Consider the following 15,420-nt stretch of genomic DNA (forward strand, 5'->3'; position numbering starts at 1 on the left):
GGAGGTCCACTGCCCACTCCGTCCGCTGCCCACTCCGCCCGCTGCCCAACACACTGCTCGCTCTGCTGCGTCAGCTTTATTCTCCTCGCCGCCGGTGAGTGACAGCGGGTGCCGGAAGGGGCGTTTTTTACCTTCATAACTTTTGTACTATTCCACCGATCAGAACAAAACGTGTTGCACTTGCAGCACAGGAGAATGGTGAGTATGGTGGCGATAAATTGTAGCGCTATCGGGTACCATTTTTGCACAAATGTAAAAAATGCAAACCGGAATAGGACAAGAAGAGAGTTTTATAAGTATATAATTAGATATGTCTTTAACAGTAGATATCTGAGCTAAGTCAAATGGGTGTATCCTGTTCACTGTGTACACATTTGTTGTAATTGTGCACCATGATCTCTCAACTTTGCCCAAAGGAAACGACCCAATGGACTTTCATGGTAGAGGTCTTACATTTCTTCTTTACAAGCTCTCTTAAGTATTGTTCATTCGCTTCCAAGAAACAGGCTTGAACACTAATTGGAGGAACAGCATCTTATATTTTGTTTGGGTAGCTTATAACCCAGTGGTATGAAAATTGATTTCTCTAACTTCATGTAACCCTGGCATTCTCTCTTTCTCCATCCCTCCCCCACCCAAGTCGCATCAGCTTCCGGTTTTCACCTAGCAAACAGCTAATAAGGCCTGTTTCCTTTATCGTGTTACTTTTTGCATACCTTTCATTCTATATTTTTCTACATAAGTCTATATCTCTTGTTTCCCTTTCCCCCCCGAGTCTCAGTCTGAAGAAAGATCTCAACCTTTCAAGAGAGAGCTAGATAAGGCTCTTGAAGATAGCGGAGTCAGGGGATATGGGGAGAAGGCAGGAACCGGGTACTGATTGTGGATGATCAGCCATGATCACATTGAATGGCGGTGCTGGCTCGAAGGGCCGAATTGCCTACTACTTCACCTATTGTCTATTGACCTGAAACGTCACCTTCTCTCCAGAGATGCTGCCTGTCCTGCTGTTACTTCAGCCTATCTTCAGTGTAAACCAGCATCTACAGTTCCTTCCTACACATAATAGAAAGTGTTAGGTGGTCCCGTTTTCTGAATGACCTGTGTTACTGCAGCCATGTTTGTAGAATCATTTCAGAGCAATCTAAACAGAAACAAACACAGATTCTTTCTGAAACCTTTTCCTGGTTAATTCTATACTGAGGAGAAATGTTAAATTGCAACTGGATGAAGAATCGGGTAAGTTCAGCCCAGCCTGGGCTCAGTGTCGAGGGATGTGGATGCTTTGCAGCCATCGGGTGTAAAATTACCCTTCTTCAGACTGAAACCAGAGGGGAGGGAACCAGAGGTAAGAAAAGGCTGTTTATTATCTCCAGTTCCACCCCCTTTACTTTCAGTCTGAAGAAGGGTCCCAACCCGAAACGTTACCCATCCTTTTGCACCCGAGTGCTGCCTTATCCGCTGATTTACTCCAACACATTGTGTCTTATCTTCAGCCAAAATCCTGTGTAACCTGAAGTGGGAAACTGTTGCAGACGGTGTCACTGGCAACTGCAATGGTCATCTGTTGAAGCATTTTGTGCCAGGCACCAAGAGGATAGTGTGAATTGGTCCCAACCCTTTCCCAAGTGTCTTGGAAGCCTTAGCTTCTGTTTGGAAAATGACACAAATTAAATTTTGAGGAGAGTGTGTCTAAACACTATGAAATTGCAAGTACAGGGCATGGCTACGGGCTTTCACAGTATGTGGCTGCAAGTTGGTGTACTCCAGTGACATTCCCTTTGAGCAGATCATAAGATGAGTGGAAACGTTGCTTCATCTATTGTTGATGAACCATGGTGTAAACTACCCTGGTGTTCAGTCTTGCTGGCTGAGCTTTGTACAGCTTCAGTCAAATATTGTTTGTAAAGTTACTCTTAAATCCAATGATTCTTTTTACCTAAGTGTTCTGAAAAAAATGTTCAAATCCAGAGATGAAAGATGCCTGTTGCAGAATAATGCAAAGAGCTTTGAAACATTAAATGTTGATGGAAGCTACAGTGGAACGATTGCAGTATTAACTGAAACTCCCTGGCAGGCTGCCTTGGCAGGAAGGATTAAACCTATTTGAAAAAAAGGCAAGTGTTCCCTTTGCTTATTCCTATATCTATATAAACATCAGTGACTGTGCAATGAATGGCCTCAGTCTTCCAATCCACACATTTTATTTCCAGTGTGATCGGTCACACAGAAGAGAGTGAAAACATTTTTTGAAAACTAACAAGAACTAACTTATTAGAAAGCTGCAGAATTCAGAGTGAAAAATGATGTGGCAACATTAAAATGGAAAACGGAAGAAACCAAAATATCATTTACTGTACAGCGGTGCACAGGAAGTGCCTTTACTTGGAACATTGGCTTTTTTGTCTTTCAAATATTGCCTGTGTATGTTGCCAGTGTTTCTTTTTATCCCCAGAAATGACATTGATTACCTTTTAAATTAGGCAAAGCATAATTTTCAGATTGCAGAACGTACTGTGGGTCGATATGCCTTGCCTTGTTTCAGGCAAAAGGCTGAATCAAATATACTCGGGGTGTTTCTGGACTGAGTCTGAGTTTAATGTATGTGTCCTTAGGATGGGGGAGAAGGGGGAGATAGGAAATGAAACTAGGCATCTGAAGAAAAATCTGATTGAATTTAATCTGCATTCAATACATTGTAACTTGCAATGCAGCACTTTCAGCATTGATTTGAAGCTGGGAGGGGATTGCTACAAGGATGACAGTCAAAGCTGGAAAAGCAGCATGGGTGTGTTCTCAAGAATAAAAAAAGGACCTATGTTTCAACCAGTAGGTGACATTTTGACAGCTTTTGACCACAGTGTAAAAGAAGGAGGGGAAATCCAATATTGCGCACCCCCAATGGAAACTGCAGTAAATTAACCCTTTCCAGTTTGATTATCTATTAATGGTTTACATCATGAAATGTCATCAGAGTTGAAAATTATAACTGATTATTGATTAGAACTCAGCATATTGCTTGTTTCTATAAATTGCTATCAAGTTAACATGGTGATGTTCAATTCTTGTGGCTGTGGTTTAATGCTCGCTCACATACCACGTTTAATGAATACAAGCTCCAATGTATGAAGTTTCATTTTTCTTAATGGATCGGGAAGCGTAGTGTAGAAATGTGTTGTTGGACAGAATCATGGTTTGATTCCAACCCCTACTAATTTCTCCATTATCTCTTAAACCCAGAAGCAGGAGAGGGGATGGAATTAGTTACCAACATTCCTGACCTTCAGCCAGAAGGTTCATTGTCACATCGCATTCCAAAGACCTGCGCACAAAAGTTGAGGCTGACACTTGAGTGTAGTGTTGATTGAGTGCACTCATGCAGATGTATCATTAAGTCGAGACATTTTGCTATCACTCAAATGACCATTAACAAGTTAATTTTGTAGAGGAGATGGAGAGTTCGCCCAGTGTCCATGCTGACATTAATTCATCAATGCTGCTAAAAACTCAGGTTTCTGCCTATGATCACATTTCTGATAGTTCCTTCACCAGAGACCTACACATAGGATTTGAGTTGGCCCAGTGCACGAAGATCATTGGATTCAGAAAGAGAAGATTTTGACACATCAACCTGAAAGAATAACTTTATTTCTGAATTCCATCTGTTGGTACACACAATTGATGGAGATCCATATCTTGTCTTCTGGAAACATTTTAGAAATGGGCATTATGTTCCATCCATAGATCCCAGCTGCCCTTTAACAAACCAGTGAAGTCTTATTTTCTGAAACCCACTGCTGGAATGTTTGTAACTCTGGATAGAGTTCGAAGCTCATAGTACTATTCATTTTCTGTCCACCTCTCTTCCAAAATTCAAACATATTCCCAAAGTCCTGAGCCGCTGGTCCTCCGAAGGACGCCACAAACTCTCGGAGTGAAATCTGTCACAAATAAATAAAAGGTAATGCATCATTCATATTATTAGCGTAACATTGTCCTAATGGACAAGCTGTACTTTGCTTGTTCTATAATGTATCGCCACAATGTAATCCATTGGCATTGAATAGTATTACGTGTGCGTGTATGTGTGTATAGTTGTGTTAGATGTTTTAATCAGGAAACTGAAATATATTCAAGCTCTGGTTTCACAGCAATCTGATGAGCATTAGTTGAAAGGCCGAGAAATGAAATGGTATAAATGGTGAACTGGAAGGAGAGGTTATTCATGCTCCAATGTCAGGATTCACAAGTTTACAGGAAGGAACATTCAACAGAGGAGGTGTTGTGATGAATCTAGCTTTAAATAGAGAGGGAATATATGAAATGGCGGGAATGAGAAGATGGAATAACTGAAATTATAAAGATCAAGACAACAGTTCGAATGCAGAGGGCCCATAATATATCTATTGAGGGGGGAAGACTTGTCAATGATCATGAATCAAAGAATAAAGGGACGGATGCACTTCATGTTCTAGGAGCAGAATTAGGCCATTGGGCCAATCAAGTCTACTCTGCCATTCAAGCATGACTGATCTATCTTCCCTCTCAACCCCATTCTCCTGCCTTCACCCCATAATTCCTAACATCCTTACTAATCAAGAATCTATCAAATTGCACCTTAAAAATATCCATTGACATGGCCTCCACAGCTGTCTGTAGCAATGCATTTCACAGATTCACCACTCCCTGACTAAAGAAATTGCTCCTTATCTCCTTCCTAAAGGTACGTTCTTTTATCTGGTCCAAGACTCCCACTGGTGGAAACATCCTCTCCACATTCAATTATGTGGAGTCGCCAACTCTGAGGAAGTAAGTAATTTAGTAGTTGTATTTTACAATGCTTTAAATTTTAATACTTCTAATTTTAATTTTTAAATGTTTAATGTCATTCAAATAGTTTAGTAATGGTTCTGAATGACAGAAATGTGTAAAGATTGAAAGCCTTCGACAGAGTGAACCATCAGAAGCTGTCGGTGTAGCCAGGGTGGAGCTTGGCGAGCTGCATCCCACCTCACTTCATGCATGGAGGCTCAACTCGGGGCGGCACGGAGGCACAGCAGTAGAGTTGCTGTCTAACAGCGATTGCACCACCGGGGACCCGGGTTCGATCCTGACTACAGGTGCTGTCTGTACGGAGTTTGTACATTCTCCCTGTGACATGCGTCGGTTTTTTCCGAGATCTTCAGTTTCCTACCACGCCCCGAAGACGTACAGATATGTAGGTAAATTGGCTTGGTAAAATGGAAAAATTGTAGTGTGTGTGTGAAGGGTAGAGTTAATATGCGGGGATCGCTGTTTCTGTGCTGTATCGGTGGGCCTGTTTCCGTGCTGTATCTCTAAACTAAATTAAACCCGATGGCCCCCAGAGAAGGTCACTCTGGGCAGGTGAACGAGGGCAGGTAAGGGCAGGTGAACGAGGGCAGATGAATGAGGGCAGGTGAACAGGTACCAAGTGCTGGCAGGGCGGATCAGGCCTGATTTGGTTCACTGGCTGATGTCACATTGTCTGCCTCAGGTTTGCATGAAATTGGGATAAGGTTTGTCTGAACCTATTTCACACCGTGGTGGAAGAAATTGTCTGCCTGGTTGAGATTTCCTGTGTAAAAGATCAGTGTGCCACACGCCTCAGCTGCTGCTCTCTCACCATGTTGTACAGGGTACAAGTAATCACAAGAAACGGAAATGCAGAAAATCGCAAATGTAGGAAATCTGAAATAAACAACAGAAAATGCTGCAAATGCTCAGCAGGTCGGGCAGCATCTGTGGAATGAGCTAAGATAAAGTTTCAGATTCAAACCCTGGACCCGAGGTGTCCCTGCTTCTCTCTCCACATACACTGCCTGTCTTTGAGTAACAATGTTACAACATTATCTATTTGTCTTATAAAAATAATCACACTAAATGATCAGCTTCTCTTGATAAAGCCCTACCCGGGCATCTTTGAACTGCTTGGGGTGCAGGTGACGGGTGAGGATCTGTGCGTATTCCTGTACTGTCAGCCTTCCCGCAGACAGGCTGCAGCTCTTTCCGATCCAGCGTTCCGGGCTCCTGAACAAGGCTGCCACAATCGGGCCAATCTGCCTGATGCTCACTCCGTCCATCGCAACCTCTCCCATTGGGATGGCTGAAAAGAACACACAATTGCATAGAAAACCTTGTATTTCCAGCTGCAAGAATTCAACACCTGTTAGGCACCTTATAAAAGTTATGGCAATACTGATGTAAATTTGAGCATTGACTTTGGCGTTAAAACTTTAACTATTTTTGCCTGATATTTCTGAAAAAGTTAGCTGAATATTACTTAAATTAATCTTATTTTGATGGGATGTTCCAAACCACTGCTTCTAAATGTAGGGACATGGGAACCATATCTAGAGCTAATTGTCTCATTAGCAGCAAATGGTTGCAGGATAATTGTTAATCAGAACAGAACCTTTCTATCTGCCATCTACAGGCAGATGAGTTTCATGTGCAAGATGGCTTCTCTGGTGGTGTTGAGCTCCCTGAGTGCTGTCAGCTTCAGACTGCCTGCTGGCATGCCAGAGTCATCTCTCGTTATCTTGCTTGGCAGTGGCTGCCAGAGGCACAATGTTGCTTTCAATTAAATTGGTGCAAACTACATACAAATGCCCAACATTTCTATTCCCTTTGCAAATAAAATGCCGGCAAACTGGAGGCCTAATTTACAGCACTTGTCAGATTATTCCTTGCCTTTAAAACCATGCATTTCAGCCTGGTGTAGCAACTGCCTGAACCCAGAGAGAGGGGGACACACACACAGATTAGTTCATCACAGGATCGTCACTTCCTTCCATCCAGTCCATCTTCATCAAAAAGGTTGAAATTATTGTTAAGGATGCCTGCCACCCAGGCCATTTCCTTATCCCTCTTCTACCCTCTGAAAGAAGATATAGGAGTTTGAAAGCCCAGAAGTCCGAACTTAAAAACAGCTTCTTCCCCATTACTATCAGACTCTTGAACCAAGCACCATTTTCACTTCCCCATTGGAGGTGCTGTCATGCACTCTCATTCTTAGCGTATTGCACTTGGTCAGATTGCACTATAACATTTACACTGCTGTTTTGCACTTGTTATATTTATCATTCCTATGTATTGTTTACTTTGTGAACTTCATGTGAACAAGGAATTTCATTGACCAAGTTGTAATTGACAATAAGCTAATCTAATCTAATCCACGACAGGAATGGAAAAGTCCCCCGCTCCAGGAAGCAGCTGGTACTTTGTTCTTGAACAATTTCTGTTTGGGCCTTTGGTGCCTGAGCCAAACCATCAGGCATTGAACTAGTGAGTGGCCCAGTCTGATTCCCGATCACATTGGGCTCTGGTTCATGTATTTGCATCATGATGTGTGGCAGTGTTTCAATGTGTAAATCCCTGATCATCATCACAGTCCACATGATAAGTGCCTCTTACTGGGCCGACTCTCTTGTTTTAAGTGGAGATTTTCATAAACTTCCTAACCCAAGAACTATTTCTGATGCTTATCTCCCGATCTTAAACCCTCAGAGTGGATGCAAAGATCAGGCAAATGTGAAGTTTGGTGATTTCCCCCTGCTCTCTAATTATGTCCTCCATCTACCATTTCAATGGGGAATCTCTTGGGTACCTCCTGTGGGTGGTTGGCTGAAATTTGGAAAAGCAAGCAAAACCAGATCCACCTCCTTGCTATCAGTAGCTCATTGCACTGGGCTACAACAGTCTATTAACAAGAGGTGTATTGTAAATGCTTTGGAAGTATCTTTGCGGAACATAGAACAACAGGACAGCATATGAACAGGTGCTTTGGTCCACAATGTCAGTGTCAAACATGATGCTAAAGTGATCCCTATCCTTCCACACCATGCATATCCATGTCCTATCTACTAGCTTCTTAATTGCTAATATTGCATCTGCTTCCAGCACCACCCACAGGAAAAAGGTTCTCACTGTCTACCCTATCTGTGCCTCTCATAATTTTAGATACTATATCAGGTCTCCCTTCAATCTCTCACACTCCACAGATAACAGTCCAAGTTTATTCAATCTCTCCCTAACAGGCAGAATTGTGGCAAAGCTATTGTGCACCCTATTAAAAGCCTTCACATCCTGTAATGGGGTGAGTAGAACTGCAAACAATACTCCAAATACAGCCAGTGCCAGAGTTTTATAGAGCTGTAACATAACTTCCTGACTTTTATACTCACTGCCTCGACCGGTGAAAACAAGCATACCATACGCCTTTTTGACCACTGTGTCTACTGGTGTTGCCATTTTCAGGGAGATATGGAATTGGACCCCAAGATCGCTCTGTACATTAATGCTGTTGAGGGTCATGCCATTATTCTTCCATTTCACCTCTCAAAGTGCAACATCTCATACTTGTTTGGATTAAGCTCCATCTACTATTTTTCCACCCATATCTGTAACTGATCTAAGCCCTGCTCTATCCTTTGCTGGCTTCCTCATTGAAACTCCCACCAATGTTGATGTCATCCTGTTCTCTAGTGCCTCACCTATGGCCACAGATGATTCTTTTAAGATCATATTAAATACAAAAAGGTTTATTGTATTAGTGATTCTCTAAAAGTGAATTGAATTCCTTACCAATTTGATAAATGTTGTTTCCAGCTGGTTTTGGTTTGAATTTTGTCAGAAAATCTTCAAAGTAAAATGGAAGTATTATTTCCGTCTTGGGCAGATTGAGTTCAGTCATGTAGTCGTTGATGCAGGCTTTAGCATCCAGGTGGCGGGCTGGGAGGCTGTACTTCCTGTGGACATGATGAGCCCCAGTCAGTACAACGTGCCTGACATCGTGCCTTTTACACAAGTCCGCGATCCTGTATCCCTGTCGAATTTCATCCTATGAGAAAATACAAGAAGCTTTGGTAGGAAGTTCCGACTGTTTTAAATAGTTAGACTTGCAGTGGCATAAGTTACCTTTGCCTCCTTCAAAGGGCCGGTAGATAGGACAAGTTTAGTGGGATAAGGACCAAATGCAGGCAGGGGGGACTGGTGTAGATGGGACATGTTGGTCAGCGTGGGCAAGTTGGGCTGAAGGGCCCGTTTCCACACGGTATTGATCATACCGTGTGTCCCATCAGCTGCACAGGAACAGCTCCGATGCAGACCTACCCAAATGAAAGTCGATTACAATTGCCAGATTGCAGTTAAAATTGCCAGAGTTGGCAATAAACTAAGTGCATTTATTGTCTTTGACAATATTTGCCTCTGATAAACTGTCCTAAACTCAAAAACAGCATAGGCGTTAAATAGGGTACATTGAAATGTCAAAACGGTTAGTTCACTTGTGACACGTGTGAAAGTCAATTATCTGAAGAGGCTAAAGCTCTGGTTTCCACGATAATTTATTTGCTGAGTTACTGCAATGGATCAGTGATCATTCTGGATTAGTGATCATTCATTTCTTCCCCAAATCCCTATGCACAGTTTTATCCATAGGCTCTCTGTTTGAAGTTTCCAGGACGTTTGCCTTCACTGCCTGCATTGCACTTTTTGCCCCTTCAGCAGAGATTGACTTTGAACTTTGTTCAAGGTTTCCTTTCCTATGCCACATACTAACTTTAAAATATCCAAATTAATACTTCTCAGTCTCTTAAGTCAGGATTTCTCCAACCTTCCTCACCACCAGCCTGGGACACAGGAGATGGTCAGAGCACCCTGTACTGACTTCATGCCTTGATGGCCTCTCTCGTGTTGTGGTAATGCTCTCCACCATACAGAAAGCTATTCAATTCTAATTGTTCCTCCCCCCTCCCTTTGTATATGGATTCATATCTTGTGTAGGAATGAACTACAGATGCTTGTTTAAACCGAAGATAGACATAAATAGCTGGAGTAACTCAGCGGAACTCAGTAACTCATCTCTGGACTGAGATGTCTGTCTGTCCCGTCTAACTTTGGATTCATATCGTATCGTTAAAACTGCCCAGGCTGTCTGAAACGTAAAGCATCATTGAACAATGGAAGTTGCCTTGTGTTGAGATGTTTCACTGTGAGAGACAGTCTCACCAACCTGCAGAGGGTCGCCACTGTTGAAGTCGGTGTGAGTGATGGCAAAGCACCCATGCGCGTCGCTCAGAGCACAGTCCACACTGCCTGGGTCATTCTCATCAGCCAGCAAGGCATGTGCTCCTGCAGACTGGAGAAGCTGGGTGCTCGGAGATGTTAACTCTTGCACGACCACCCGCACTGTGAAACCACCATCCTCCAGCAAGGCAGAGGCAACAGCATTCCCTAGCCTCTGGTCAGCACCAAAGACTGTCACTGTCTCTGGCATTGTCTGGAAAGGAAAGATTCAACGGTTTAATTGGGAAAGTTTGATTCTTCATCAATATTAGAGTGCAGAGGTGATTCTGTGAGGCTAGTAAGGTGACTGGTGACTGAGCTTTCAACGGCCTGAGATGGGAGTGGGTTTGCTTTTTCACTGTTAGGTTTTTTAGAAAGGAGATGAGGAATTTCTTTAGTCAGAGGGTGGTGAATCTGTGGAATTTATTGCCACAGAAGGCTGTGGAGGCAATCATTGGATATTTTTAAGGTTGAGATTGACAGATTCTTGATTAATACGGGTGTCTTGGGTTATGAGGAGAGAGCAGAAGAATGGGGTTGAGAGGGAGAGATAGATCAGCCATGATTGAATGGTGGAGTAGACTTGATGGGCAGAATGGCCTAATTCTGCTCCTATGAACATGAGTGTTGGAGTAAGTCAGCGGGTCAGACAGCACCCCTGGATAAGTGACGTTTTGGGTCGTGGCCCTTCTTCAGACAGTCTCCCTTCTACCATTGGCACCAAAGATGCAGTGAAGTGGAATATCTGCGAGTTTGACCACCCCTCAGCTGGAAACACCGACAACATGAGTGAGTGAACGGAGCGAGTTTCAGTCAGTTTCACAACAATTTTCACACAAAGGGTGGTTGGTGTATGGAACAAGCTGCCAGTGGAGGCAGGTGAGGCAGGGACTATCCCAACATTTAAGAAGCAATTAGACAGGTATATGGATAGGACAGGTTTGGAGGGATATGGACCAAATACTGGCAGGTGGGACATGTTGGCCGATGTGGGCAAGTTGGGCCGAAGGGCCGGTTTCCATGCTGTATCATTCTATGACTCTATAACACGGGCGTGAAAACGTTCCCCAGAGCTCACCGAATCTCAACACCGTCTGCCTTCCTCCTGTTCCTGCCCGTTTGCTGCTTCTGCAGCTGGCCCTCGCTGGGAGACGGCGACTGTTGTGATTTACTCTTATTTGTTGCCGGGGAAACATGAAGGCAGCACAGTTACTGCGGGAGAGCAGCCCTCCCCGGTCCGGCCTGTCTCCCTCCTCACAAACACCTTGCAGAAGCTACCTGACCAGTCCACTCATTGGTTTGCAAGCGACAAAAACAAAATCAATAAACAAGAAACAGCGCGAGGGTGTCAATACTCCTATCTCACTCATCCACATATTTGCAATGGTTATATTTCCCCCACCTCATCATCAGCTGGTCCTTGCCATGGTCGCTGAGTCAAGTGGCAAAGTCAGTGCACTGATTTCCTGTGTCACTGGTCCGGTCACAGCTGCAGTAAGTCATGCGGTTACATTGCATTTGTAACGTTTCAGTAGAGGAAGCAGAAGCGGCGGCGGCGTCTAGAACTGTGTAGTTTCTGGACAAGCCAGCGCAGGACAAGACACATCGCTGCCCTCGCTCCCCCACCCACAGCCCAGCATGTCTTTGACCGACACCATCAAGCTGTGGGACGAAGCGATCACAGCGGCAGACCAGCGGCAATGGACAACGGCGCTGGACACGTTCGCTGCCATCCGGGAGCCCAGCTCCAAAATCTGTTTCAACGTCGGCTCTCTGCGCCTCTCACTCGGCCAGCTGAACGAGGCGGAGAAGGTAAGCGGGTGGCGACTCTCTGAAGGATACCCCAGAGCGATGTTACTGCTTCCTTCGTCCATCCCAAGCGACGTTAAAAGCAAACCAAAGTGTTGCAATTGTAACGAAGCGTTGTGAACCTCAGCAGAAGTTTGGAAATAGATATTCTTGGAGAATGCTTAATTTATAAAGAAATTGGGGAAATGTTGGGGTCTGTGCGACTGGGGAAGGGCGTGGTTGGTGCATAGTGCAATGGGTGCAAGCGATTTCATTGAAAGGGGAAACGAAACTGCTTCAGACGCAGATATAAATTTGATTCCAAATATACCAGAAATAAACTAGCAACGTTACAACATTTTGAGATTTAAAAAAATCAAGTCTGCAAGTTATCCCATCAGATAAAGCATAAAAAGAAGTTTAATTTGACACCTAATTCACTTTCATATCTTCAGTATTAAAAAAGTTATAGCCATTTTCATACTGAAATTAGCATCTTGTTCCCTATTGCTTTTCCACTGACTTAACACAAAAGCTGTGATCGAGGCAGTCAAAAGTCCATAACTTTCTTAAAAATTAAGAGAACTGAATGAAATTTTCAGTTATTATAGATTGAAGAATTTTGAAACAAATATGAAACAATCTTACTTGGATGACCTGAAATTAAAGCATATAATTAGTTAGTTACCTAATTGTCTAATTACAAAATTCAATTACTAGATTTAAACATCTATCCATTTAATCTATCTTTAAATGGCCTAAACATCTAACTTTAAATAGCCTAAGTGTCCAAATAACATTCACACAAGAAATCACAATATAACATGATTTTTAAATCTCATTGTCATGAATTTATAGGCCAAATGGAAGGATTTTAATGTTTAATTCCCGTAAATGAATGGGCATTTAAATCATCTTGCGAGTAGGTTTTTGTGGAACGCGATCGATTGGAACGTTGCGGTTGCGGTGAATTTGAACCCCATATGGGCAGGAAAAACACTGTCGGTTCGTATGGGGCCAAAATCGCATTTTTGCCAATTAAATTTGGATTAGTCATCCTAAGAAGCAAGTTTACATGTAAAATAAATTTCTTACATTATGTTTTGTCCCCTACGTGAGATCCGTCCCGTTGTAGGCATTGAGGGCGTTAGAAGTAGCTTTTTAAATTTTACTCCAGCGATTAAATTGTCCCGCGATTTTTTTTTTTTAAACTTCCGAGAACGAAAGTCGGAACGATTTTTCTGCATCAGCTTAGCAGCCCGAGGAAATCCATCTTGGACAGGCAGGAGAAAAATGGCAATTTAATCCAGCCCCCCCCCCCCCCCCCCCCCCCCCTCAGGCTTAAAGCAGCACCGTCCAGTGGCAGAACTGCAGCGCCGCTGAAGGTAAGTATTGTAACATCGCTAAATAAACCTGGTGCAATGGGGCAGGTCAGTTTTATTTTCAAATTAAAATTAATAAAAAAGTCTACCACAACATGCATGGAGCATTGAAACATTGAAGTGTCCAAGTTCACGATTCATTTGGCAATGACCATCTTACTAGAGGAAGAGGCCTGATTACCCCTCTCACTCCTGTCTCAACTATCGCCCTGATCCCACACTGGATATTAACAGGAAACCATCATCTCAAATCATAATTTGAGGACATAGGTTTAAGGTAAAGGGGAAAAGATTTAGTAGAAATCTGAATGTCATCTTTTTCACACAAAAGGCGGTGGGTGTATGGAACAAGCTGCCAGAGGAGGTAGTTGAGGCTGGGACTATCCCAACATTTAAGAAACAGTTAGATAGGTACATGGATAGGACAAGTTTGGAGGAATATGGACCAAACACGGATAGGTGGGATTAGTGTAGCTGGGACATATTGGCCGGTGTGGGCAAGTTGGGCTGAAGGGCCTGTTTCCACACTGCATCATTCTATGACTATAATGTACAAATATCAGCCACATAACGTGCTTTACCAAATTGGTCTGATATGCACCTCTCCTTGTTTTGACAACTCCACCGTCTGTCCATCGAGTTACATGGTCAGAGATTTTAATCACTTCAGAACTGTCATTTATAACTATAATCTAACTCGGCAAGTTTTATTTTTCAATACTAGCAATTGTTTCCCACATATAATATTTTAAAGCTTTTGTTGCACAGAATGCGGCCATTTCTACCCTTTTGTCTCGAGATGGTAAATCACATTTTCAGCTACTCTGTGAAAATGTTTTAATGAAAGTATAAGAAATGGCACCAGGCAGAGTTGACAGAAGTCAATTGTGATTTAATAGAATGGATAATATGGGACTAAATAACGGCAATTAAAAACTGCACCTTGATGTAGCGATGAGGTATTGTAGGATTTTTTGAAGGGAAAGAAAGATTAAATGGTACTTCTTACTCTCCAGGCGTTCGATAAGAGTATCAGCAGGGATGAGCATTTGGCAGTGGCTTTCTTTCAACGAGGAATAATTTTATATAAAAATGAAAAGTAAGTTACTTTCCTATATCTTTCTGGTGTCAGCCCAGTGAAATCATTGGGCACACAATGTATTCTGTAGTAGCAGGAGCAGGCTGATTGGGGAAAAGTTATCAATTCAGTTTATCGATTACTTTTTAAAAGGTGTGTAAATGTAAGAATTATTAGCGATGCCAAGCACTGCTTTTATTTTATTTTTTTTGGCACTTTGTGGGGGGGGGGGGGGGGGGGGGAAGAGGGAATGCAGGGATTACTTGAAATGAGATAAATCAACGTTCATACCACTAGGCTGTAATATGAGGTGCTGTCCCTCCAATTTGTCTGTGGCATCACTCTGACAGTTGAGGAGGCCCAGGACAGAAATGTCAGAATGGGAAGGGGCGTTAAATTGTTTGGCAAACCAGGAGATTGCATGGCCACGGCTGACTGAGTGTAAGTGTTCTGCGAAATGATCGCCCAGTCTGTGCTTGGTCTTGACGATATATTGGCGCCCACTCCGAAAATAACGGATACCGTAGATGAGGTTGCAGGAGGTGCCAGTGAACCTCTGCCTCATCTGAAAGGACCCTCGGGGTCTTTGGACAGAGTCGAGGGAGATGGTATAGGGGACAGGTGTTGCATCTCATATGGTTGAAGGGGAAGGTATTTGGGTAGGGAGTGGTCTGGTGGGAAGGGACAAGTTAACCAGGGAGTTGTGAAGGGAATGTTCTCTGCAAACAGCAGAAAGGGGTGGAGATGGGAAGATGTGACTAGTGGTGGGGTCCCGTTGGAGGTGGCAAAAATGTTGGAGGATGATGTGTTGTATGCGATGGCTGATGTGGTGAGAGATAAGGACGAAAGGGAACTCTGTTCCTGTCACTTATGTGATGTCTTAATGTAGTTGTTTCATTTAATACTGCACCAAATGTTGTCGTTCAGGTGTGAAGAGGCCTTGAGGGACTTTAAGGAAGCATTTAATCTACTCAGAGGTAATCAGTTGATTGACTACAAGCAATTGGGCTTAAGATACAAGCTGTGTGCTTGTCAAGTAAGTACCATTTTAACTCCCTTTTCCATTCCCATACCGGCCTGTCTGTC

The 15,420-nt window shown here is 43.1% G+C and overlaps 2 protein-coding genes across 3 annotated transcripts in view; one reads left to right on the forward strand and one right to left on the reverse strand.

The window, feature by feature from the left end:
* Positions 1–3,004: 3,004 nt before the first annotated feature.
* LOC129701129 (nmrA-like family domain-containing protein 1) lies at positions 3,005–11,624 on the reverse strand. 2 transcript variants are annotated; one of them, XM_055642136.1, is made up of 5 exons: positions 11,489–11,624; positions 10,034–10,300; positions 8,605–8,860; positions 5,931–6,124; positions 3,005–3,941 (listed from the first exon to the last, which is right to left on the reverse strand). In XM_055642136.1, the coding sequence occupies exons 2-5, from the start codon at positions 10,295–10,297 to the stop codon at positions 3,759–3,761; spliced, it is 897 nt and encodes a 298-aa protein (XP_055498111.1). In that variant the 5' UTR covers positions 10,298–10,300; positions 11,489–11,624; the 3' UTR covers positions 3,005–3,758. The 2 variants fall into 2 exon arrangements, with proteins under 2 accessions (XP_055498111.1, XP_055498110.1); XM_055642135.1 differs by lacking the exon at positions 11,489–11,624 and adding an exon at positions 11,165–11,304 and having other exon boundaries at positions 3,309–3,941.
* Positions 11,625–11,703: 79 nt separating this feature from the next.
* Positions 11,704–15,420, forward strand: part of LOC129701128 (neutrophil cytosol factor 2-like) — a 30,236-nt gene continuing 26,519 nt past the window's right edge. Inside the window, exons 1-3 of the mRNA XM_055642134.1 lie at positions 11,704–11,898; positions 14,273–14,355; positions 15,262–15,370. Of these exons, the coding sequence (XP_055498109.1) occupies positions 11,725–11,898; positions 14,273–14,355; positions 15,262–15,370 (366 nt within the window). The 5' untranslated portion in view covers positions 11,704–11,724. The remainder of the gene's footprint in view (positions 11,899–14,272; positions 14,356–15,261; positions 15,371–15,420) is intronic.

This window comes from Leucoraja erinacea, chromosome 10 (genome assembly GCF_028641065.1).
Source record: "Leucoraja erinacea ecotype New England chromosome 10, Leri_hhj_1, whole genome shotgun sequence".
Classification (NCBI taxonomy): domain Eukaryota; kingdom Metazoa; phylum Chordata; class Chondrichthyes; order Rajiformes; family Rajidae; genus Leucoraja; species Leucoraja erinaceus.

Excerpts from the sequence above, each read along its gene's own strand:
- LOC129701129 (XM_055642136.1), bottom strand. The coding sequence starts at position 10,297 with ATGCCAGAGACAGTGACAGTCTTTGGTGCTGACCAGAGGCTAGGGAAT. Across the intron at positions 8,861-10,033 it reads ACAGTGGCGACCCTCTGCAG|GATGAAATTCGACAGGGATA; the intron begins GTTGGTGAGACT and ends ATTTTCTCATAG. Across the intron at positions 6,125-8,604 it reads AAACAACATTTATCAAATTG|CCATCCCAATGGGAGAGGTT; the intron begins GTAAGGAATTCA and ends TGTTCTTTTCAG.